The sequence below is a fragment of the Orcinus orca genome, chromosome 19, assembly GCF_937001465.1.
Source record: "Orcinus orca chromosome 19, mOrcOrc1.1, whole genome shotgun sequence".
NCBI lineage: Eukaryota > Metazoa > Chordata > Mammalia > Artiodactyla > Delphinidae > Orcinus > Orcinus orca.
In genome coordinates, this window is record NC_064577.1 from 36,521,198 (window position 1) to 36,545,685 (window position 24,488).

General features: G+C 39.2%; 1 protein-coding gene across 9 annotated transcripts in view; it reads right to left on the reverse strand.

The window, feature by feature from the left end:
* TANC2 (tetratricopeptide repeat, ankyrin repeat and coiled-coil containing 2) overlaps positions 1-24,488 on the reverse strand; it is a 357,408-nt gene that overhangs the window by 85,692 nt on the left and 247,228 nt on the right. For all 9 annotated transcript variants that reach the window (XM_004275661.3, XM_049701636.1, XM_049701638.1 and 6 more), the window contains 2 exons: positions 7,858-8,139; positions 3,004-3,137 (listed from right to left, as the gene is read on the reverse strand). In XM_004275661.3, coding sequence (XP_004275709.1) covers positions 3,004-3,137; positions 7,858-8,139 — 416 coding nt within the window. The remainder of the gene's footprint in view (positions 1-3,003; positions 3,138-7,857; positions 8,140-24,488) is intronic.

The following is a 24,488-nucleotide window of genomic DNA, read 5'->3' on the forward strand; positions in this document are numbered from 1 at the left end:
CAACAGGAATGAGCCAAATCATCTGTCAAACCTCAGAAAAGCATAGGAGTTAGAAGCACCAGGTACTATGGAAGATGGGGGTGAGGAAGGAAGTTGCAAACACAGAAACTATTATATGAAGTTTATATAAAGAGCAGTTAGATTCCCAGATATCCATCCCTATCCTGCCCAGCCAGGTGACTACCTTCCCCAAAACCCACAGGAAAGAGAAATTAAAATCACTAGAGAAACTAAAGCAGAGAATCTAGGCTTAGGAGACATAGAGTAGGTGAGGATCAGGTGCAGGACTGAAAACAAGGGGCTTAGGTAAAAGGCTGCAGCCTAAATGATGCAACTCCGCCACCTTCTCCTACTAGCTCCAGAATGTTGGTGACCAGGTTATACACCCTCCAGGACATTGGTGGATTCTTTGCTAGAACAGTGCAAGGAAAAAACTTATGGACACTGACTTTTGGGTTTTCCCATAAAGCCTGGTGGGTCATCTTAATGTTCTATAGTTAAGCTCTCCATATATACAAGCTTCCATCAGTTTTTTGGTGCCTAACTATTAAGGAAGAGATAAGAGAACATACTGCATCTATAAAACAAAAACAGTATGTTATAAAAAATAGGGGTACAGGGACTTCCCTGTGGTCCAGTGGTTAAGACTCTGTGCTTCCAATGCAGGGGGCTTGGGTTCAATCCCTGGTCAGGGAACTAAGATACCACATGCCATGCAGTGCTGCCAAAAACTAAACTAAAAAAAAAAAAAAAATCTCAGCTTCCCTTGTGGCACAGTGGTTAAGAATCCACCTGCCAATGCAGGGGACACAGGTTCGAGCCCTGTTCTGGGAAGATCCCACATGCCACGGAGCACCTAAGCCCGTGCGCCACAACTACTGAGCCTGTGCTCCAGAGCCCGTGAGCCACAACTAGTGAGTCTGCACGCCACAACTACTGAAACCTGTGCGCCTACAGCCCGTGTTCTGCAACAAGAGAAGCCACCGCAATGAGGAGCCCGTGCACCGCAACGAAGAGTAGCCCCTGCTTGCTGCAACTAGAGAAAGCCTGCGTGCAGCAATGAAGACCTAATGCAGCCAAAAAAAAAAAAAAAAAAAACTCAATTACAAAAAAAAGAAGGGAACAACTGGGGGAAATAAAGACCTATTGGAAATTAAAACTATGATAGCCAAAAAATTTTTTGTGAAAGGATTGAAAGGTAATGTTGAGGAAATCTCCTAAAAGTGGATAAAATAGGAAACAGAAAAGTTAAGAAGAGTAACAATATAGGTAATCTAATTTTTGACTAAAAGGAGTTGTAGAAGGAGAGAACAGAGGAAGTGGTGGTGAGAAAATTTTCAATAAATACTACAAAAGCATTTCCCTGAATCAAAAAATATCTCCAGGGCTCACTAGGTACCAACAGAATATGAAAAAAAGACCCAAGAACAGTGGTGATAAAAAGAAGATTCTGGGCTTCCCTGGTGGTGCAGTGGTTGAGAGTCTGCCTGCCGATGCAGGGGACATGAGTTTGTGCCCCGGTCTGGTAAGATCCCACATGCCATGGAGTGGCTGGGCCCGTGAGCCATGGCCGTTGAGCCTGCGCGTCTGGAGCCTGTGCTCTGCAATGGGAGAGGCCACAACAGTGACCGCGTACCGCAAAAAAAAAAAAACAAAAAAGAAGATTCTAAAAGCTTCTGGAGAGAAAAAAGGTATATATAAAGAATTAGGAATAAGAATAGTACCATATTATTTAATAGTAATACTGGAAGTTCAAGATGGATGCCTTCAAAATTCTGAGGGAAAATAATTTTTAACCTAGAATTATGTCAAACAAAGAGTAATGTATGAGAATGGAATAAAGATGCTTTTAGGAACATTAAGTCTCAAAAAACTTACCTCCTATGCATTCTTTCTTAGGAAGCTACCAGAGGACGTGCTCCGTCAAAATAAGGAATACAATCAAGAAAGACGATGACATGGGATCAAACACAAAAGGGAAGTAACAGGAATTTCCAGGATAACAAGTAGGTGGTAAGACTTGAGAGCATCCTAGGTCCAGATTAGCTCGATGGAGAGCTCTAGGATTTCCAGGGTGGGGGGGGGGGAAATGTAACTGATGTGGAAAACTGTATTGAGAGGCATTTTACAAAGCATTAAGGCTTATGGAATGACAGCCATAGTTTTGAAGAAAAATAAGCAAACTTTACAATGAGGCATTTCATAACCCAGGAAAAACAAAACTGCTCAAGAAGAAAATGTTATCCTTGGTTCCACAGTGAACCATATTTGTGTAGTATTAATACTGAAAATACTGTAACATGGATTCAGACTAAAATCATGATATAACTGTACTGAGATGGTAGAGGGAGGAAGGAAGGTGAAAGAGCTAACATTCTCAACATCCATAATAAGAAGCAATAGATAATGTACAAAACTGATCAAAAAAGTTATAGCAGTATATGAATATTATTTAGAAACATGGAGGTAAAGATCAGAGAAACATCTCCAAATGTTGAAAGTAGCTGCCTTTGGGGAGAGGGTGGGCTCAGGAGGGGAAAAGAATTTCTGGTTTTTATTATAAGTCTTTGAACATTATTTGATTTCCTAAACTATGTATATATGTTACTTTGATAAAAATAGAAAATTAAAATGCAAACATATAAAGAAGTTATGGATAGTGTGGTATAGCAGGAAGAGTTTTGAGCTAGGAATGAAAATACAAAGCTATTGATTACTTATACTGTGATCTTGGGTAAATCATACAACTTCTTTGAGTCTCAGTTTCCTTATCTATTCATTGTGGGACTTTGGTTATTTCTAAGGGCCTTTCCAACAATAAGGTTCTGATTCCATAATAACGAAGTATTTTTCTAGGAACAGCAAAGAGAGAGAAACTTTTATCCATGTTCTCATGGTCCACCTGTACATACTTTTGTTCACTTTGCCAGGGGTCTCCCTACCATTGCCCCCTTGATGTTAAAATGGAACTAGCATGCCCGCAACCTGAGAATCCTATTGTACCTGCGAGGCTAGTCTCCGCATGGCCTCCTCCTGCCGCCTCCGCATTTCTGGAGTTCCTGGGCAGCTTCCACTGGTGATGGATGAGTGGGCTGAAGGTGGCTGTGTGAGTGGCAGCTCTCTGTTGGCATCCATATCTGTATTATAAAGATGAGATGTTTGCATCAGATAATCATAAAACTCTAAAGAAAGACTGGTTAAATCCCATTTGTTCTTTGATCCAGCAATTCTACTCTTAGGGGTATGTACCCAAGAGAATTAAAAACATATGTCCACGCAAAAACTTCTACACAAATGTTCAAAGAAGCAAGATTCATAATAGCCCCAAAACGGAAACAACCCAAATGTCCATCAACTGATGAATGGATAAAAGATGGTACAGCCTCACAGTCGAACATTACTCAACAATAATAAAAAGAAATGAAATACCAATATATGTTACAACATGGATAACCCTTGAAATGTTACACTCACTCAAAGAAGTCAGTTACAAAAGACCATATAGCATACGATTCTATTTATCTGAAATGCCCAGAATACGGAAATCCATAGGGACAATAGGCAGATTAGTGGTTACCTAGGGGTAGAGATAGGGATTTACGGGGGAAATGAAGACTGACTGCTAATGGGCATGGGATTTCTTTTAGGGGGGAATGAAAAAGTTCTAAGATTAAGGTGATTGCTGCACAACTGAGTGACTACAGTAAAAAGCAGTGAATTGAACCATTTAAATGGGTGAATTATACGGTACGTGAATTGTAGCTTAATAAAGCTGTTTTTTAAAAATTCCATTCATTCATGTTATTTAGGTAACATCTTAACTACTACTAGAAATTATAGACTCTATTTATAAATACAGACCGTATTTTAAAAATGGGTACACACTAAGTAGACTGTTATTTGATGGTCAATAACTACTGAAAAGGAGAAGAAATAGGGGAAATAGTTCTCATTTAACTCCCTACCAGTAGGACTTAATTGAGACTTCTTCCATCCAACTGGCAAAGTAACTTCCCTGGCCACTGCATAGAGTTCTGAATAAACTGTACGGGGGTAGGTGTGGGAGACGGCAGTGAAAAAGACTGAAGAAATGTGCGCAGTAAAGTTCAGTGACTGTCACTGTATCATGCCTGTTGTTCACTCCCTCTGTCCACCCCATTCCCCCTTATCTGGTTTTGTGGGTAATTAGTGTCTGAGTACCTTCTGTCTTCTAGCTGTTCCCTTTTGGAGAGGCCCTCCTTTTTGTCTGGGTGTCTTTACTTTCCGCTTGGTATTCAGAGAACAGTAGAAATAAAAGTTAATAGGGAGGAGCAGTCAGTGTGCACAGCGAACTGGCAACACAGACTTCTGGAATGAGCAGAGTGGGGAGGGGAGGGGTTACTCACTGAACAGCTATTTGGGGGCATGGCAGCTGTTGGCAAATGTCAAATCCAAACAGTAACTACCCTCAGACTTTCAGTGATAGGAAAATATAGTCTTGTAATTAGACCGAACTTCCCTAACTACTGTACTGAGTACACTTGTAGTTAATGTAACAATGCCTGGATTACACAACAGGTCCATTTTCACAAAATGTTTCCATTCTCTGTACGTGTGTGTTGCGGGGTGGGTGGTGACAGTAGAGATTGATGGGGGAGTCGGGTTTGGGACGGGGTGTAGGTGGACAGCAAGATGACAGGCTAGTGCCTGCCTTGACAGCTTCTCTGCGCCTTCCCAGGGAAATGACAAGGAGGGGGCGGCTGGGGGCTGGGTGTCTGTGGGGGAAGGACAGAGCCAGGCAATGCAGTGCTGCAGGCTCGACTGCTCATGTCTTCCACAGCAGCGCTGCTCAGCATGGAGGAGTGAGGGACAGAAGAAAGAATGACACAGGATGCAGAAACGGAGGTGGGGAGCTCCAATAATCTTCCACCTATTTTCATTACTACTACAACTGCATCACTGACTTAGGGTTGGGAAGGCCAGTGGGATCCCAAATACACCTATCAAAGCTGAATGTAAATTAAACTGTAAAACATTAAGCCAACTCTCTCTCGCTAAGACATCATTCTTATTCACTAATGAAAAAAATTCTGCTACTGCCAGTAACATTTTCAGTGCCGGCTCATAAAGTAACAGATCAATGCCGAAAAACAGCTTGTTCTTTATCAACCACTTATTCTTTTTTTTTTTTCCTCAAAGAAATATCTTTAAATTGGTTAAGATATATTCAGTTCATATTTGTTTACAGAAATAACAAATATAAAACAGAAACATACAGGTCACTGATTTTTTCTTAAAAAAGTAACATTTTTGAGCGCTAATACTTGAAAAGCTTTAACCAAAACCTCGTGAGGATAATACAAGAAAGACAAAACATTTGTCCTCAAAACTAGAAAATTTAATGAGAGCCAGTTCTAAAACAAACTGAAGTTAGATTTTATTATTAATCATTTACATAACAGAAAATGAAAATTTTACAGATGTGTGTAGCTATTGGGGTAATTTCAAGAGTTGATTTTGTTTTTCAGAGTTAATATTTAAATACCAGTAAATGACATCAACCACTTATTCTTGACCATTCTTAAGTGGTTCGGTTAAGATGGCAGAGGTGGAATGTAGTTTGGACATCAAAGCGGACAACAAAAATTATTACATCAAATTACGACAAGGCAATGCTGGTTCTGTGTAGTTCTGATAAATATATAACCACATACTCGATCCCCTTTAACACCTTTTCAAGTTTTCTAAGTTAACTATCAGGCCAAATCTATAGTCTTGACATGTGGACATTTATCACATGAATGGGGTATTTTTAGAGTTTCTCTGGAGGTAAAAGGCAACGGATGTTAGAGAATAACTTAATGAACTATCTTTAAAGGACCTCTGCTTTGGGGAGCACATGGGCTGTTTTCTATTAACTCCTGCTCTCCCAGGCTTAGAGGGGGCACTTCCAGGCAACCTTTGCCCTTGAGCCATGATTCTACCATCTGTTATCTGCAACAGTGATTGATATATAGAGGAGTCAGAGAGACTATTACCTAGCTGGTTTTCTTTCTGACACACTCAAATAGTTAACCTCCTGGATTACTCAGATAAGAAGTAGTCTGGCGTGATATTTAAGCTAAGCACTCTAACGAAAATACTGGAATAGGTATGGAAAGTTACTTTCAACCATGCAGACATCTTAGAATCACAGAATTTTAGCATAGGAATGAATCTTAAAGATCACCTAATCCCACTGACTTATTTTACAGATGACAAAAACCAAGGTCTAAAGAATTAAAGTAAAATTCTCAAGGTTACAAAGTATAGTAAGTTTGAGCACTGGAGCCAAACTATGGGCTCTTGACTCCCATGACATTACGCCAATCTACCTCAGATAAACTTAATCCAGAAACTAAGCATGAATGCTCTTAAGACATGAATTCTTCCATACCAATTCTTACCACACCCTGGCAAATGGGACTCTTGATCCAACCAGTTTTCTTTCTAGACACTAGTTCTTCTACGTGTCAGATGTCCATAAGTTTACTAGAGGCAATCTGCCTACTTAACAACATGAAACAGGAATTAATTTCAACAGGAAGCCAGGATGTTTGGAGGGTGTCCAGTGAGTTCCTGTTGAGTTCCCACAGCACCGTGCTAGACTCTGTAACTACAATGCTATGATCCCAAACAAACCATTTCCAGTGGTTGCTGTCTGGAAATCTGTGGTGAGCCAGATTATTGATTGGGACTAGCAGGGCAAGAGTTTCTTTTTGTTTTCTTATAACTAGCAGAAGCCAGGTAGACTGGTTCGATACATATAGTGTGGATAGGAAGAACCCCTATAAGAACATTTCTTTTTATCTCCTTTACTCAAGTGAGTTCCATCAATAAGGAGAGGGAGCACAGCAAAATGCATGACACTGGCCTCTGAAACCAGACTGCTTGGGCTCAAATTCTAGTTTCACTATTTACTGGCTACGAAACCTGGGAGGCTTACTTAACCTCTCTGAGCCTTAAACCACTTATCTGTGAAAGGAAGATAACAGGAACTACCTCTCTGAAAGAGATAAGAGGGTTGGATGAATGAATGTTTGTTAAGCTCTTAGAGAGTGCCTGGTACTAAGGACCATATAAGTATTTTAAAAACAAATAAACAGGATCCTGATGGCGATCATTAAGCTGCACCTGCCTGTGATGAAAGAAGCATAAATATATATGAGATCTCAGCATCTTTTCACATAGAAGCAGGAGAAACCCTTCAAGGACACAACGAAGTTCAAGCCCAAGCAGTGCAACACTGACATCGATCGCAAGGAAATGAAGGCCGCAAACAGACTGTGCCGGTGTGAACAGGAAGCCTGCACACAGGCTGAGCAAACGCTGACAGTGATGGATGCAAACAAGCTCTTATAGGCAATTGCTGTAGTCATCATCCAAAGGACAGACCAGCCAGACAGTCAGGAGGGAAGAGGCATACATTTATTCTGAGAGAAAGGTTTTTTCAGTCACTCTCAGGTGACTGTTGGATATGTGGGTTAAATGTCAACAGAGTATTACATTCTTTCCCTCGACTCTGAGCTAATGGTTCTCACGTGCCAGTCAGGTTTTGCAGATCAGAAAATGAAAGGATATAAGACTTAATACAAAGATGCCGGAAAAAATTTCAGAGCAATGAAGCATGGAGTTATTTAAAAAAAATTTTTTTTAGTGTTTTTTTTTTTTAACATCTTTATTGGAGTATAATTGCTTTACAATGGTGTGTTACTTTCTGCTTTATAACACAGTCAATCAGCTATACATTTACATATATCCCCATATCTCCTCCCTCTTGTGTCTCCCTCCCACCCTCCCTATCCCACCACATGGAGTTCTTTAAAAAGGGATACATACGTTTCGGGGAGGCATGTGGGCTGTCTGAGGCGATCTGTCTCATCCGTGTTCCGTGGCAGCTGAGGGCCACCAGTCTGGAGACGATGGCGGTTTTGCCGAACCCAATGTTCCCCACGATCACTACTCCTTGGTTCACGCTGGCATTTGAACTTTGAAGTTGAGCATCTATTTCATGGAAAACCCAATCCCGGCCAACAAACACTGACTCTGTAGTGATGCTGGGCACTTCAAAGAGCAGCGGCTTCAGGGAGATATCGGGAGGCCTGTAAGGTGCAAAGCGAACTGGAAGGAACAATAAGAGAACACAGAACTTAGGCCAAACCATCAACATTGAGAGAAATAAACAAAAAAACCAGTATGGTCTAGGAGACCACTGGGAGTTATAGTATGATGGTGTTCTGGGTTATTCAGAAAATAATAAAACTCTGAATTTTGGTTCTACACAGATAAGCAATTGCACATGAGCTAGAGCTATTTGATACTGTAGCTGGCAGAACACAAGCATAGTTAAAACAGTAATAATTTACGTTACAGGCAGAAAGTCAGGGTGATATTCAAAATTATTAAGCAATGGAGATGGCCCAGGCACCGGCAATCAGGATGGATGCAAAAGTAACAAAATGCAGGGTTCTTAAGGCCTCCTTCTATGCCTGGGGATAACCTTCAAAATGTTGGATTGTGGGGAGATGTAGGGTTGGAGTTTCTGGGGGAGAGGCTGGGGTGTGGCAGGGAATCGGGATGGCTTACAGCGTCAGTCCTGTAGAAAGCAATGTAAAGAGAACTTGTGTCTTTAAAAATACCAATAAAAAGAGTAATTCCTTTAAGTTCACAATGGTAGTTTTTAAAAATCTAGTAAGTATATTAAGGGAAGCAAACCCCTAAAAACTGTGATGGTTTAAAAGGTTTTCAATATGTTAAGCAGTCAAGGAAGCAGAAACCAAATTTTCATTTAATGTCTCTGCACCTGTAATGCTTGTATTCATGCCAACTGAAGAAAAAAAAGATTTCTGGTTTACACACACACGTCTTGGGGACAAATTCCTATTGCTTTTCTCGAGATTTTTTTCTGTGCTTATGTAGTTGTGAGATGTGCTAAGGGCCAACCAAGCATGAGCTCTACTTGCTCTCTAAAAATGCATAACAGATATAACCTGGTTCCAATGATCAACCTTCTAATTACATTGATGGTAAAAACAAGTCCTGCCTGACCTCCCTCATCTGAGTTAAATGCCTTCATAACTCTTTCTTTTTTTTTGGGCCACAGCGTGTGGCCTGTGGCATCTTAGTTGCCTGACCAGGGAACGATCCTGGGCCCCCAGCAGTGAAAGCCAGGAATCCTAACTACTGGACTGCCAGGGAATTCCCTTTTTAACTGTTTCAAGAGTAGTTCTACATGTATCTTTTTTTTTCATTTTATTATTTTTTAAAAGTTCATTTTCTGTATCATTTACCTTAGCACAGTATCTTGACACACAGTAGATGCTAAATAAATGCTTACTGAAAGAATTAATTAAAAACAAGGTATTACACTCTCACCCCATTTTATATTTTGAAGAATAAAGTCCAGGGGTGGGAAGGGAACGAGGATAGGAGAAAGGGAAATCATAAAGGGGGAAATCAGATCTATTAGTATGGCTTATATTACTCTAGAACATACTTAAACCACTTATACATCATAAATTGGGATCTGGAGATGGCAGCTTACTCGAAAAACACACACAAGCACACTTCATGTAAACACTCCTTTAAAACCGTCTGAAAGCCATTAGAATGATAGCTGAGCATTTTCAAAAAGGTAACAATTCCAGGGCTTCCCTGGTGCCCCAGTGGTTGAGAGTCCGCCTGCCGATGCAGGGGACACGGGTTCGTGCCCCGGTCCGGGAAGATCCCACATGCCGCAGAGCGGCTAGGCCCATGAGCCATGGCCGCTGAGCCTGCGTGTCCGGAGCCTGTGCTCCGCAACGGGAGAGGCCACAACAGTGAGAGGCCCGCGTACCGCAAAAAAAAAAAAAAAAAAAGGTAACAATTCCAAAAGTAGTACAAAAATTAAAAATGTAAAGCCAAACTCTAATAATAGAAGCAAACTGTTTCCTATGTAAGTTTTAAAATGTCCCAAATTTTCACTAAAAAAAAAAAAGGCTGTGGAGGTACACCTACATGGTTACTTATAATTTCCTGATTCACATCTCCTTACCAAAACGTACTCTTTTAAAATACATATGTAATTACAGAATTAAGTGAAAAATTAGACTTTAACTTGCCAAAAATATTCTTAATTCTAGTGTCTTAGCTAAACAGATTCTATTTTATTTTTCTTAAACATTATTTTATTGAGCCTCACATGCCATAAAATTCACCCTTTTAAAGCATACAATTTGGTGATTTTTAGTATATTCACAAAGTTGCAAACATCACTATTTAATTCCGGAACATTTCCATCATTGCCCCCCAAAAAACCACACACCCGTTAGCTGTCACTCTCTAGTCCCCGTTTCCCCCAGCCCCTGGCAACCAGAGAATTTCTGTCTTTACAGATTTGCCTATTCGAGACAGTTCACATATATATTATCATATGATATAGGGCCTTTCGTGTCTGGCTTCTTTCATTTAGCATGTTTTTCAGGTTCATCCATGTTGTAGCATGTATCATTACTTCATCCTTTTTACTGCTGAACAATATTCCATTATACGGATATATCACATTTTGTTTATCCCATTTATCAGCTGACAAAAATTTGGGTTATTTCCACTTTTTGTCTATTATGAATCATGCTACTATGAACATTCATGTACAAGTTTCTTTTCTTCTTTTTCTTTTTTAAAATTAATGACTAAATTTTTTAAACATCTTTATTGGAGTATAAGTGCTTTACAATGGTGTGTTAGTTTCTGCTGTAAAACAAAGTGAATCAGCTATACATATCCCTCTATCCCACCTATATCCCCTCTATCCCACCCCGCTAGGGGGTCACAAAGCACCGAGCTGATCTCCCTGTGCTATGTGGCTGCTTCCCACTAGCTATCTATTTTACCCTAGGTTCTTCAGAACCATTTTTTTTTTTTTTAGATTCCATATATATGTGTTAGCATACGGTATTTGTTTTTCTCTTATTGACTTACTTCACTCTGTATGACAGACTCTAGGTCCTTCCACCTAACTACAAATAACTCAATTTCGTTTCTTTTTATGGCTGAGTAATATTCCATTGTATATATGTGCCACATCTTCTTTATCCATTCATCTGTTGATGGACACTTAGGTTGCTTCCATGTCCTGGCTATTGTAAATAGTGCTGCAATGAACATTGTGGTACATGAATCTTTTTGAATTATGGTTTTCTCAGGGTATATGCCCAGTAGTGGGATTGCTGGGTCATATGGTAGTTCTATTTTTAGTTTTATAAGGAACCTCCATACTGCTCTCCATAGTGGCTGTATCAATTTACATACCCACTAACAGTGCAAGAGCGTTCCCTTTTTTCCACACCCTCTCCAGCATTTATTGTTTGTAGATTTTTTGATGATGGCTATTCTGACAAGTGTAAGGTGATACCTCATTGCAGTTTTGATTTGCATTTCTCTAATGATTAGTGATGTTGAGCATCCTTTCATGTGCTTGTTGGTAATCTGTATATCTTCTTTGGAGAGATGTCTATTTAGGTCTTAAGCCCATGTTTGGATTGGGTTGTTTGTTTTTTGGATATTGAGCTGCATGAGTTGTTTGTATATTTTGGAGATTAATCCTTTGTCAGCTGCTTCATTTGCAAATACTTTCTCCCATTCTGAGGGTTGTCTTTTCATCTTGTTTATGGTTTCCTTTGCTGTGCAAAAGCTTTTAAGTTTCATTAGGTCCCATTTGTTTATTTTTGTTTTTATTTCCATTTCTCTAGGAGGTGGGTCAAAAAGGATCTTGCTGAACACTCTCACAGAGTGTTCTGCCTATGTTTTCCTCTAAGAGTTTTATAGTGTCTGACTTTACATTTAGGTCTTTAGTCCATTCTGAGTTTGCTGTATACAGTGTTAGGGAGTGTTCTAATTTCATTCTTTCACATGTAGCTGTCCAGTTTTCCCAGCATCACTTACTGAAGAGGCTGTCTTTTCTCCATTGTATATTCTTGCCTCCTTTATCAAAGATAAGGTGACCAGATGTGCGTGGGTTTATCTCTGGGCTTTCTATCATGTTCCATTGATCTACATTTCTGTTTTTGTGCCAGTACCATACTGTCTTGCTGACTGTAGCTTTGTAGTATAGTCTGAAGTCAGGGAGCCTGATTCCTCCAGTTCCGTTTTTCTTTCTCAAGATTGCTTTGGCTATTCGGGGTCTTTTGTGTTTCCATATAAATTGTGAATTTTTTTGTTCTAGTTCTGTGAAAAATGGCATTGGTAGTTTGATAGGGATTGTACTGAATCTGTAGATTGCTTTGGGTAGTATAGTCATTTTCACAGTGTTGATTCTTCCAATCCAAGAACATGGTATATCTCACTATCTGTTTCTATTATCATTAATTTGTTTCATCAGTATCTTAAAGTTTTCTGCATACACGTCTTTAGTCTCCTTAGGTAGGATTATTCCTAGGTATTTTATTCTTCTTGTTGCAATAGTAAATGGGAGTGTTTCCTTAATTTCTCTTTCAGATTTTTCAACATTAGTGTATAGGAATGCAAGAGATTTCTGTGCATTAATTTTGTATCCTGCTACTCTACCAAATTCATTGATTAGCTCTAGTAGTTTTCTGGTACCATCTTTAGGATTCCCTATGTATAGTATCATGTCATCTGCAAACCGTGACAGTTTTACTTCTTTTCCAATTTGGATTCCTTTAATTTCTTTTATGTCTCTGATTGCTGTGGCTAAAACTTCTAAAACTATGCTGAATAGTAGTGGTGAGAGTGGGCAACCTTGTCTTGTTCCTGATCTTAGTGGAAATGATTTCAGTTTTTCACCATTGAGGACGATGTTGGCTATGGGTTTGTCATATATGGCCTTTATTATGTTGAGGTAAGTTCCCTCTAGGCCTACTTTCTGGAGGGTTTTTATCATAAATGGGTGTTGAATTTTGTTGAAAGCTTTTTCTGCATCTATTCAGATGATCATACGGTTTTCATCCTTCAATTTGTTAATATGGTGTATATTGATTGATTTGCATATATTCAAGAATCCTTGCATTTCTGGGATAAACCCCATTTGATCATGGTGTATGATCCTTTTAATGTGCTGTTGGATTCTGTTTGCTAATATTTTGCTGAGGATTTTTGCATCTATGTTCATCAGTGATATTGGCTTGTAGTTTTCTTTTTTTGTGACATCTTTGTCTGGTTTTGGTATCAGGGTGATGGTGGCCTCGTAGAATGAGTTTGGGAGTGTTCCTCCCTCTGCTATATTTTGGAAGAGTTTGAGAAGGATAGGTGTTAGCTATTCTCTAAATGTTTGATAGAATTCGCCTGTGAAGCCATTGGGCTTGGGCTTTGGTTTGCGGAAGATTTTTTTTTTTCTTTTGTGGTACGCGGGCCTCTCACTGTTGTGGCCTCTCCCATTGCAGAGCACAGGCTCCGGATGCACAGGCTTGGCGGCCATGGCTCACGGGCCCAGCCGCTCCACGGAATGTGGGACCTTCCCGGACCGGGGCACGAACCCGTGTCCCCTGCATCGGCAGGCGGACTCTCAACCACTGTGCCACCAGGGAAGCCCCCTGCCAAAGATTTTTAATCACAGTTTCAATTTCACTGCTTGTGATTGGTCTGTTTATATTTTCTATATCTTCCTGGTTCAGTCTCAGAAGGTTGTACTTTTCTAAGAATTTGTCCATTTTTTCCAGGTTGTCCATTTTATTGGCATATAGTTGCTTGTAGTAATCTCTCATGATCCTTTGTATTTCTGCAGTGGCAGTTGTTAATTCTCCTTTTTCATTTCTAATTCTATTGATCTGAGTCTTTTCCCTTTTTTCTTGATGAGTCTGGCTAATGGTGTATCAATTATGTTTATCTTCTCAAAGAACCAGCTTTTAGTTTATTGATCTTTGCTATCATTTCCTTCATTTCTTTTTCATTTATTTCTCATCTGATCTTTATGATTTCTTTCCTCCTGCTAACATGGGTTTTTGTTGTTGTTGTTGTTCTTCATTCTCTAATTGCTTTAGGTGTAAGGTTAGGTTGTTTATTTGAGATGTTTCTTGAGGTAGGATTGTATTGCTATAAACTTCCTTCCTAGAACTGCTTTTGCTGCATCTCACAGGTTTTGGATCATCGTGTTTTTGTTGTCATTTGTCTCTAGGTATTTTTTGATTTCCTCTTGGGTTTCTTCAGTGAACGCTTGGTTATTTAGCAGTGTATTGTTTAGCCTCGATGTGTTTGTATTTTTTACAGGTTTTTTTCCCTGCAATTGATATCTAGTCTTACAGTGTTGTGGTCAGAAAAGATACTTGATACAATTTCAATTTCCTTAAATTTACCAAGGCTTGATTTGTGACCCAAGATATGATCTATCCTGGAGAATGGTCCATGAGCACTTGAGAAGAAAGTGTATTCTGTTGTTTTTGGATGGAGTGTCCTCTAAATGTCAATTACATCCATGTTGTTGAATGTGTCATTTAAAGCTTGTGTTTCCTTATTTAATTTCTTTTTGGATGATCTATTGGTGAAAGTGGGGTGTTAAAGTCCCCTATTATGACTGTGCTACTGTCGATTTCCCCTTTTATGGCTGTTAGCATTTTCCTTATGTATTGAGGTGCTCCTATGTTGCGTGCATAAATATTTACAATTGTTATATCTTCTTCTTGGATTGATCCCTTGATCATTATGTGCCCTTCTTTGTCTCCTGTAACAGTCTTTATTTTAAAGTCTATTTTGCCTGATATGAGAATTGCTACTCAAGCTTTCTTTTGATTTCCATTTGAATGGAATATCTTTTTCCATCCCCTCACTTTCAGTCTGTATGTGCCACTAGGTCTGAAGTGGGTCTCCTGTAGAAAACATATATATGGGTCTTGTTTTTGTATCCCTTCAGCCAGTCTATGTCTTTTGGTTGGAGCATTTAATCCATTTACATTTAAGGTAATTATCGATGTGTATGTTCCTATTACCATTTTCTTAATTGTTTTGGGTTTGTTATTGTAGGTCTTTTCCTTCTCTTGTGTTTCCTGCCTAGAGAAGTTCCTTTAGCATTTGTTGTAAAGCTGGTTTGCTGGTGCTGAAATCTCTTAGTTTTTGCTTGTCTGTAAAGGTTTTAATTTCTCCGTCGAATCTGAACAAGATCCTTGTTGGGTAGAGTAATCTTGGTTGTAGGTTATTCCCTTTCATGACTTTAAATATGTCCTGCCACTCCCTCCTGGCTTGCAGAGTTTCTGCTTAAAGATCAGCTGTTAACCTTATGGGGATTCCCTTGTATGTTATTTGTTGCTTTTCCCTTGCTGCTTTTAATATTTTTCTTTGTATTTAATTTTTGATAGTTTGATTAGTATGTGTCTTGGCATGTTTCTCCTTGAATTTATCCTGTATGGGACTCTCTGCACTTCCTGGACTTGATTGTCTATTTCCTTTCCCATATTAGGGAAGTTTTCAACTATAATCTCTTCAAATATTTTCTCAGTCCCTCTGGGACCCTATAATTTGAATGTTGGTGTGTTTAATGTTGTTCCAGAGGTCTCTGAGGCTGTCCTTAATTCTTTTCATTCTTTTTTCTTTATTCTGCTCTGCAGTAGTTATTTCCACTATTTTATCTTCCAGATCACTATCTGTTCCTCTGCCTCAGTTATTCTATTGATTCCTTCTAGAGAATTTTAAATTCCATTCATTGTGTTGTTCATCATTGTTTGTTTGCTCTTTAGTTCTTCTAGGTCCTTGTTAAACGTTTCTTGAATTTTCTCCATTCTATTTCCAAGATTTTGGATCATCTTTACTATCATTAATCTGAATTCGTTTTCTGGTAGACTGCCTATTTCTTTTGTTTGATCTGCTGGGTTTTTACCTTTCTCCTTCATCTGCTGTGTATTTCTGTCTTCTCATTTTGCTTAACTTACTGCATTTGGGGTCTCCTTTTCACAGGCTGCAGGTTTGTAGTTCCTGTTGTTTTTGATGTCTTCCTCCAGTGGGTAAGGTTGGTTCAGTGGGTTGTGTAGGTTTCCTGGTGGAGGGGACTAGTGCCTATGTTCTGGTGGATGAGGCTGGATCTTGTCTTTCTGGTGGGCAGGACCACGTCTGGTGGTGTGTTTTGGGGTATCTGTGAACTTACTATGATTTTAGGCAGCCTCTCTGCTAATGGGTGGGGTTGTGTTCCTGTCTTGCTAGTTGTTTGGCATAGGGTGTCCAGTACTGTAGCTTGCTGGTCGTTGTGTGGAGCTGGGTCTTAGCATTGAGATCAAGATCTCTGGGAGAGCTCTTGCCAATTGATATTATGAGGGGACAGGAGGTTTCTGGTGGACCAATGTCCTGAACTCGGCTTTCCAACCTCAGAGGCTCAGGCCCGACACACGGCCGGAGTACCAAGACCCAGTCAGTCACACGGCTTTTGGGAAGTCTGAGGTCTTCTGCCAGCGTTCAGTAGGTGTTCTGTAAGTGTTGTTCCACATGTAGATGTATTTTTGATGTATCTGTGGGGAGGAAGGTGATCTCCATGTCTTACTCCTCCGCCATCTTGCAGGTCCTCCCATGTACAAGTTTTTATGTACAGATGTTTTTAGTTCTCTTGGGTATATGTCTATGAGAGGTATTGCTGGGTCATATGGAAACTCTATGTTTCAGCTTTTTGAGAAACTGCCAAACTGTTCTATTTTACTTTTGCTTTTCTACATGGAAGTAATACATACTCACTACAGAAACTTTAGGAATAGCCGATAAACAAAATAATAATTTTACTCCCATTGGCTAGAGAGAAACACAATTCACTTTAAAAACAATTTATTTAGTTAAAATAAATTATTTTAATTAATTTATTTTATTTATTTAATTTTTGGCTGCATTGGGTCTTCATTGCTCCATGCGGGCTTTCTCTGGTTGTGGCGAGCGGGGGCTACTCTTCATTGTGGTGCGCAGGCTTCTCATTGTGGTGGCTTCTCTTGTTGGGAGCACGAGCTCTATGCGTGTGGGCTTCAGTAATCATGGCACATGGGCTCAGCAGTTGTGGTGCATGGGCTCAGTAGCTGTGGCTCGTGGGCTCTAGAGCGCAGGCTCAGTAGTTTTGATGCACGGGCTTTTTTGCTCTGCGGCATGTAGGACCTTCCTGGACCAGAGCTCAAACCTGTGTCTCCTGAATTGGCAGGCGGACTCTTAACTACTGCACCACCATGGAAGCCCCGCACAATCCACTTTTTTTTTTCCCGAGTTTTGTCTGTATTATATATACTTATTTTTAAGACAAAAATCATACTATAGGTACTGTTTCATAATCTGCTTTTCTTGCTTTGCTTAGCAATTCTAGAGTTCTGAAAAACTCTAGAGTTCTGTCAGACTTGCTTCAGTGGAGGGACTGATTCTTGGAGCTCCTTACTCCATTTTCCATAATGTCACTTGATAGTAGGGGGCTGCTCACCATGCAGGGGGGTTCCTGGGTATCTGAGTGCCCTTCGTGGGCAGACACTCAGACATATGCTGAGCTCTGGCTGAGCAGTCACAGGACTCACAGCGAGGAAGGAGAAAATAGATCAATTGGTTTGAGATAAGTGTAATTAGGCCTAGAGAGATCTAAGGTCACACGGCTGGTTTCAGAACTAGAATCAAAACCTAGTTTTGACTCCAAAATTCAGGTTTTTTTCTATTATTTTATGTTGCTGCTCTATAGGATGTCACTATTAAGTCTGAAATCTGGTCATGAGTTATACTACTGATGACCAGAATTGAGTAGACTTTAGCTGACTGGCTAGGCTGGCTTCTTTCTCCTTCACCTCTCCTGTGCTCCCCTTTAGGAAATGCATGCTTGACCTTCCAGAGAGAGAAGAGCTTCTGAGACACTCAGTTGCTTTCTAAACTAACAGACCTATCTCTTCAGGTCCAAGATTACTTAACATTTTGCATCAAAAGGGGGTTTCATGAATATGACCGGTGCCAATTTATAATATGGGATAAGTAAAGATGCAACTTAAATGCTGAAGTTTTTGAGAAAAACTCTATTAAGATAACTTGTTCTCATGTTGATGTAATCTCTCATCATATTTTATTCTACTGAGAAAGCTTTGACATTTTAAAAAGTTATTTTAAAATATTTCTAAAAATGTAATCAATTTACAAAAGCCTCAAGGGAAGAACAGACAAAATTAGCCCAGCACCATATGGTAAAACAACTGTAGACACCAAGAACAGCCTAGAAACAATTTCTGTACCTCAGAATCTAATGCTTTTGTCAGATCAATATGATAAAAGAAAGCCATACCTCCTATGCACCAACAATAAATTTAGGGCATACGAACAAGAGGGCACTTTGGCCTGCACTGTGAAACACGGAGGTAATGAATACCCTCTGTGGAGTTCATATTCCTAAATAAATGCTTCTTTGTTTAGAATATCCACTGGCTTCCAAGAGATTTTCTAAGGCAGAAACCACTGAAATAATCCAGTGAGAAATGACCACTGCAACTATAGCTGAGCCAAGGGATAAAAGATGAGCTAATCCATATATTTAGTAACAGATGTGGTCTTCTTACCCCTGGCACCCAAGAAGTGGCAGTCCCAGGGTGGCAACAGAACGGGAACACCATCCCATCCTTCTCAAAATATTCCAAAGTATACTGACATCTGGAATTTACTTTGAAATTTGTAAAAAATGATGCGTGGTTAAAGAGATGGGCAGATAGATAGATATGTGATAAAAATAATAAAATATTAATGATATAATCAAGGCAAGTAAACGAGGGTTTACTGTAAAATTGTCCTTTTTTGGGGTATATCCGAAAATTTTCCTAATAAAATGTTGAAGAAAAATACACAAAGAGGACAAACATTCCAACAGGGTATACAAATAAGACAAGCTTTGGAAGGCAGTTTTTTAAAGAAATTTAATAACCACTCAAGACTCAGATCTGTGTGTGCATCTCTTCAATGCAAATTAGGCTTGTGACAGACAAATGAATGCTCTCTAGGAAACAGTCTCTGTGAGACCATCAATACAAGTAATTATATATCTAGGCTTATAGAGAAAACTGACCTTTCTTTAACTATGGCAAAGAGTAAACATTTAAAAAACAAACAAAAGTGCATTAAGGCTAACAGACCAGCTCGTCCAAATGCAAATATAAACAGCTGCAGCAAGAGGAAAAGGGGAAGGGGAAGTGGGGGCAAAAGAGCTCTAACTGGATTTAGACTAAAGCTTATTTACTCATGGAAAACAACTATGAATCATCTTAAAAGAAGTCAGTCACAGGACTGGCAGAAGAAAGGGTGTATGTAATACAGACAAAGGTCTCGTGCAAACAGGAGCAGAGCTGTATTTCCTCACATTCTTCCATTATGGCTGCACAGCCTAGCCTGGAAGTACCTCTGTTCCTCAGAACAAAAGATAATTTCAGGCTTATTCTTAGGGTTCAGGCCATGTATGCTATTCCCTACACAGAGCAGAGGATAAAAACATGTTCTTCAGACAAAACCTGATATCACTTTAGTGCCAAACGTAAGTCAAAAAACATGCTTATTTTTTTCTCAAGTATATTTATTAAACCAAGGCAGGGCTCATTTGTCTACTGAGTTTCTAGAAGACTCATTATTCCATTTACAAGAGTCAAATCTCTTTAGGATCTGTTCCTTATTTATGGCACTAAGGAATAGGACTACAATTGGCAGGTACTCCTACCCCAGGAAATGAGTTTTGGAAGAATGTAAAGCAATTTGAAGCAGGTCCTAGAAAACAATCTAAAGATAATAGCTTGAGAAATGTTCATTCCAGATAACTTCTGTTTAAAAAAAAAAAAAGATTAAATAAAGCAGAGTCACTTTTTGGGTGAGCAGGGAAACATAGAGAGCAGGGTGGGTAAAACTGTGGACTCAGAGCCAGGATGCTTCAGCTTGTATCCAGTCTCTGTTACTTATGGGCTGTGCGACCTTAGGATAGTGACTTATGTTCTTGGTATCTCAGTTCTCCTTATCTTTAAAACAGGGATAACCATGACATGTGAGGATTAAAATGAGTTAATACATGTAGTGTGCCTAGGACAGAGTCTGCTGGTTAACTCTGGTAGCTGCTATTACTATCCACATGATCAAGCCAAAAAAGAATCCAGTGTAACCTAATCACCTCCCTCCCACACACATTTATTTAAAACAAACATAATGAAAAGGATATTGAGAACATACTGGCTCTCTTGGAGCCCTCATCCCTTTGAGTTTCTGACTTATGTCCCTTCTCCCTTTCACCCCCACCCCCCTGCAACATTTTGAAAGGGCCATGCTTGCCATCTTCACTTCCACCGCAGTAACTCATCCTAGCCTGGCTTCCTCCCATGTTACTCTGTTGAAATTGTTTTAGGTAATAACACTAAAGACTTCCTAAATTTTAAGTCCAATGAATTATTTTCAGTCTTTATACTTAACCATGCTTTAGTATTTAACACTTCTAATAAATCCCCACTTTTTGAAATACATTCCGTTCTTGGGCTTTACATAATAACACTTTCTTCTAGTTCTTTTTTTGGTCCTCTCTTCCTGATATATCTTTAATGATTCCTCCTCTTCTGCCCATCCCTAAAATATTGCCAATCTTAGGTTCTATATTTTATTATTTTTTTCTTCTTCATGATCTCCCTGGGTAATCTCAAAGGAACAGACTGATGGCTTTTATAACCATCTAAGTGGTGATGGTTTACATATCTGTTCCATATCACATTCCTAAACTCCTGTATAGCATTTCCAGCAATTTACAAGAGTTATCTATGTGGATTTCCAATAGATATCTCAAACTTAAAATGTTTAGAACTAAAGTTATTTTCTCACTCACCTTAACCTATTCTTTATTTTCCATTCATTATCTCAGTTAATGAAATATCACCATCTGCCTGGTCTCCCAAGATAGTAACTTGGGACTCACCAGGATTTCTTCTTTCTTGACCTTTACATCTAATTTGTCACAGGTCCTATCAATTATTCTTGAGGAATATCTCCCAGATATAATTTCTGTTTTCTTTTCCCATTCCACTGTTGCTCATAATGATATAATCTTTGGAGGTGTTGCCAGATTACTCTAAGCCTCAGTTTTGTTATCTGTAAAATGAGGATAATAAGAACATCTATCTCATAAGGCTAAACAAGAAAATGTACATTAAGTTCGTAGTTCAGAACCTAGTTAATCCTCAATGAATGACAGTCATACAGTTCAGATTCTCAACATCTCTTGCTTTTTACCATGTACTTAAACAAGCTTTTAATGAATAACTTTGCATTCCACACAGCCCTCCTGTATACAGTCATCAATGATATGTATCTGATATAATCATTTCAGCCCCTACACTTCTACCCTCATATCTCATCAACTTACCCTACCACAATCACCCAACCTAGTAAGTCCTTATTAACTAGGACAGTTCTTGTCACAGGGTATGTACATTTAATAACATTTAATAAATGAATTAGTGAATGAAAACAGTGAATATGAATTTTCCATTCTTAACTGCAGGGAAATGTTTATAGACTTGGCTTTGGTAGGACAGCAGGGCTACAGGAAGACAGTTATAGGATGCAAACCAAAGTCTTTGAAAATCACTTGAACCATATTATAATAAAAAGAAATGAATCATTTGTTTGACACCTTTCAAGGATAAATTCCTGTTTAAAGGCTTCTGTCATAAACAAGAGGGCCATTAAGTAACAAGACATTCAGGGAAGAAAAACTGTTATTTTCGAAGCTCTGTACACATCACAGGCAAGGCCTGGATGCTGGCCAAGACACAAACAATCATATTCCTACAGGAAGCTGGGGGAAGGGAGAAAATGTGCCTTAGAGCTAGTGTCCAGAGAGGACAGGATATATTTTTTTAAAGACTAGTTTTCCTTTCTTTTAGAAAAGTTACTGAGAAGGCTGAAGTCACACATATCCACTTAGTAACTAAAGTCTTGCTAATGTGACATGTGGGATTTATTCTGTGCAAATAATAACCATATTTTTCTTCATCATTATAAGTAAATATGTATTTTAGCTTACAGAAAACCCAAGTCTAACTCTCAAGCCAGTCATTTTCTAAGGAGAGATGGGTTGATGCTCTGGTTCATTTCATCTATAATTTTCTTTTTAAAAATCTGACATGAATTTCCACTTCTGGTGAAGGAGAAACAAGGACTAGATTTGCCCTCCCACCTAAAACAACTCCAGAACAAACATATAAAGCTCTAGACAAAGTATATGAAATGACGGTTTTCAAGACACTAGACACAGGCAATGAAAAACAGTAATCCCTGAGAGATGAAAAACAAATGAGGTAAACCCTATGCCCACTCACAACATTGAGAAAATTTTCAGACCACTATGGAGGGAGAGAGAGCCCAGTCAGATTCTGGCAGACTCCCTTAGTTGAGTAGACTGAGCTGAGAATCCAGGGAGACCAAGGCAGCCACTGTTCAAAGAACAGAGTACTGGAAAGGAGAGAGCTGTACAGAAATAATTCTGGAGACCTGTGGGGAGTAACCCTTGAGTAATCAGCAGGATAGTGATTAGCGCAAGTATGAGGATTGGAGACAAGAGTATCTGCAGCTTACACTGGGCCAGGAATAGTGCCTGCTCCTACCAGCCAGCATGGAAAACCTCACAATGCACAGGACATTGGATAAATCCAGGAAGACCTTGACTCAGTCGTATGGAATAATGAGATCTGTAAATACTGTCCTGGTTCTACTCAACAAATTTTAAAGGCAAGACCCAAAATTGATCATACTGTTTCCAAATAAGTAAGTCACATTCCAGAAAAAAGCTGAAGAATATTTATAGGAATACAAAAATATCCAACACCCGATAAGGTAAAACTCCCAATGTCTGGCATCCAAATGAAGATTGTCAGGCAAGCAGAAAGAAGCAGGAAAATATGAGCCATAAGTAGGAGAAAAACCAATCAACCGAAACTGACCCAGAACTGACCCACATGTTAGAATTAGCAGAGAAAAGTATTAAAACCACGACTATATTCTATCTGTTCAAAAGGGACATGGAAGATACAAAAGACCCACATTGTGCTTCTACAGAAAAAAACATCAGAAATGAAAAATACACTAGATGGGATTTGGGACAAATCTGACATTACAAAAGAAAAGATGAGTAACCTTGAAGACACAGTAATAAAAACAATGCAAGGGCTTCCCTGGTGGCGCTGGTTGAGGGTCCACCTGCCGATGCAGGGGACGCGGGTTTGTGCCCCGATCCGGGAGGATCCCACATGCTGCGGAGCGGCTGGGCCCTTGAGCCATGGCCGCTGAGCCTGCGCGTCCGGAGCCTGTGCTCCGCAACGGGAGAGGCCCCAACAGTGAGAGGCCCACGTACCGCAAAAAAAAAACCCACAAAAAAACAATGCAAAATGAAATACACAGAGAAAAAAGAGATAAACATAAAAAAACTATTAAAAAAAATAAAAAGAGCATCTGTGAACTGTGGGACAACTCCAAGTGGTTAAGTATAGGTGTAACTGGAGTCCTTAAAGGTGGAGGACAAAAAAACATATTTAAGTAAATAATGGCTATGAAATTTCCAAATATGACAAAAACTATAAACTTACTGACCCAGGAAACTCAATGAGCCCCAAGGCAAGAAACATGAAGAAAATGACACCAAGGCACATCACAGTCAACTTGCTCAAAACCAGTGATAAAGAGAAAAAAAATGCAGCCACAGAATAAAAAGACACATTAAGTACAGAGGAACAAAGATAAGGATGACAGCAGATCTCTTGTCAAAAACAATGCAAATGAGAAGGCAGTAGACCTAAAGCTTTAAATTATGAGAAGAAAAAACATGTCAATCTGGAATTCTATACCCACCAAAAATATCTTTCAAAAATAACGATGAAATAAAGATTTTCAGACATATAAAAGCTGAAAAAATTAATAATTAGTTACCAGCAGACCCATAACATAAGAAATGTTAAAAGAAGTCCTTTAGGCAGAAGAAAAATGACATCAGATACAAAAATACGACAAAAGAAATGAAGAGCACCAGAAATGGGAACTATGTGGATTAACATATAAGATTTTTTTCACAACTCTTTAAAAGATAACTGACTTTTATATGGTGGGGTTTATAACATTTAGATAAATAAACTGTCTCACAACAATAACATAAAGGCTCAGAGGAGAGAAACAGAAATATACTATTGTGCAGAAAAGAGTTAACATAACAGGCCTAAGACTACTAACCCTTAGAAAGCCTGCTTACAAGATTGGCCCTTACTGAAGTTTGGGAACGTAGATTTCAAGAGGATTCACACCATTCCAAGAACTAAGAAGAATGGCTCACTGTGCCTAATTTGTTTGTACAAACAATATTGTTTATGCTGAATACTTGCTTTTCTTCTGGAAATCTGGAATTTTGGTATTTTTTTTTAGGCAAGGAGGTCTATGTGACCAGACCCCCATAAAAATCTTGGGCACTGAATCTCTAATGAGATCTCCTGGTAGACATTTCACACAGGTCACAACTTATTGCTGGAGGAATTAAGTGCATGTTGTGTGACTTCACT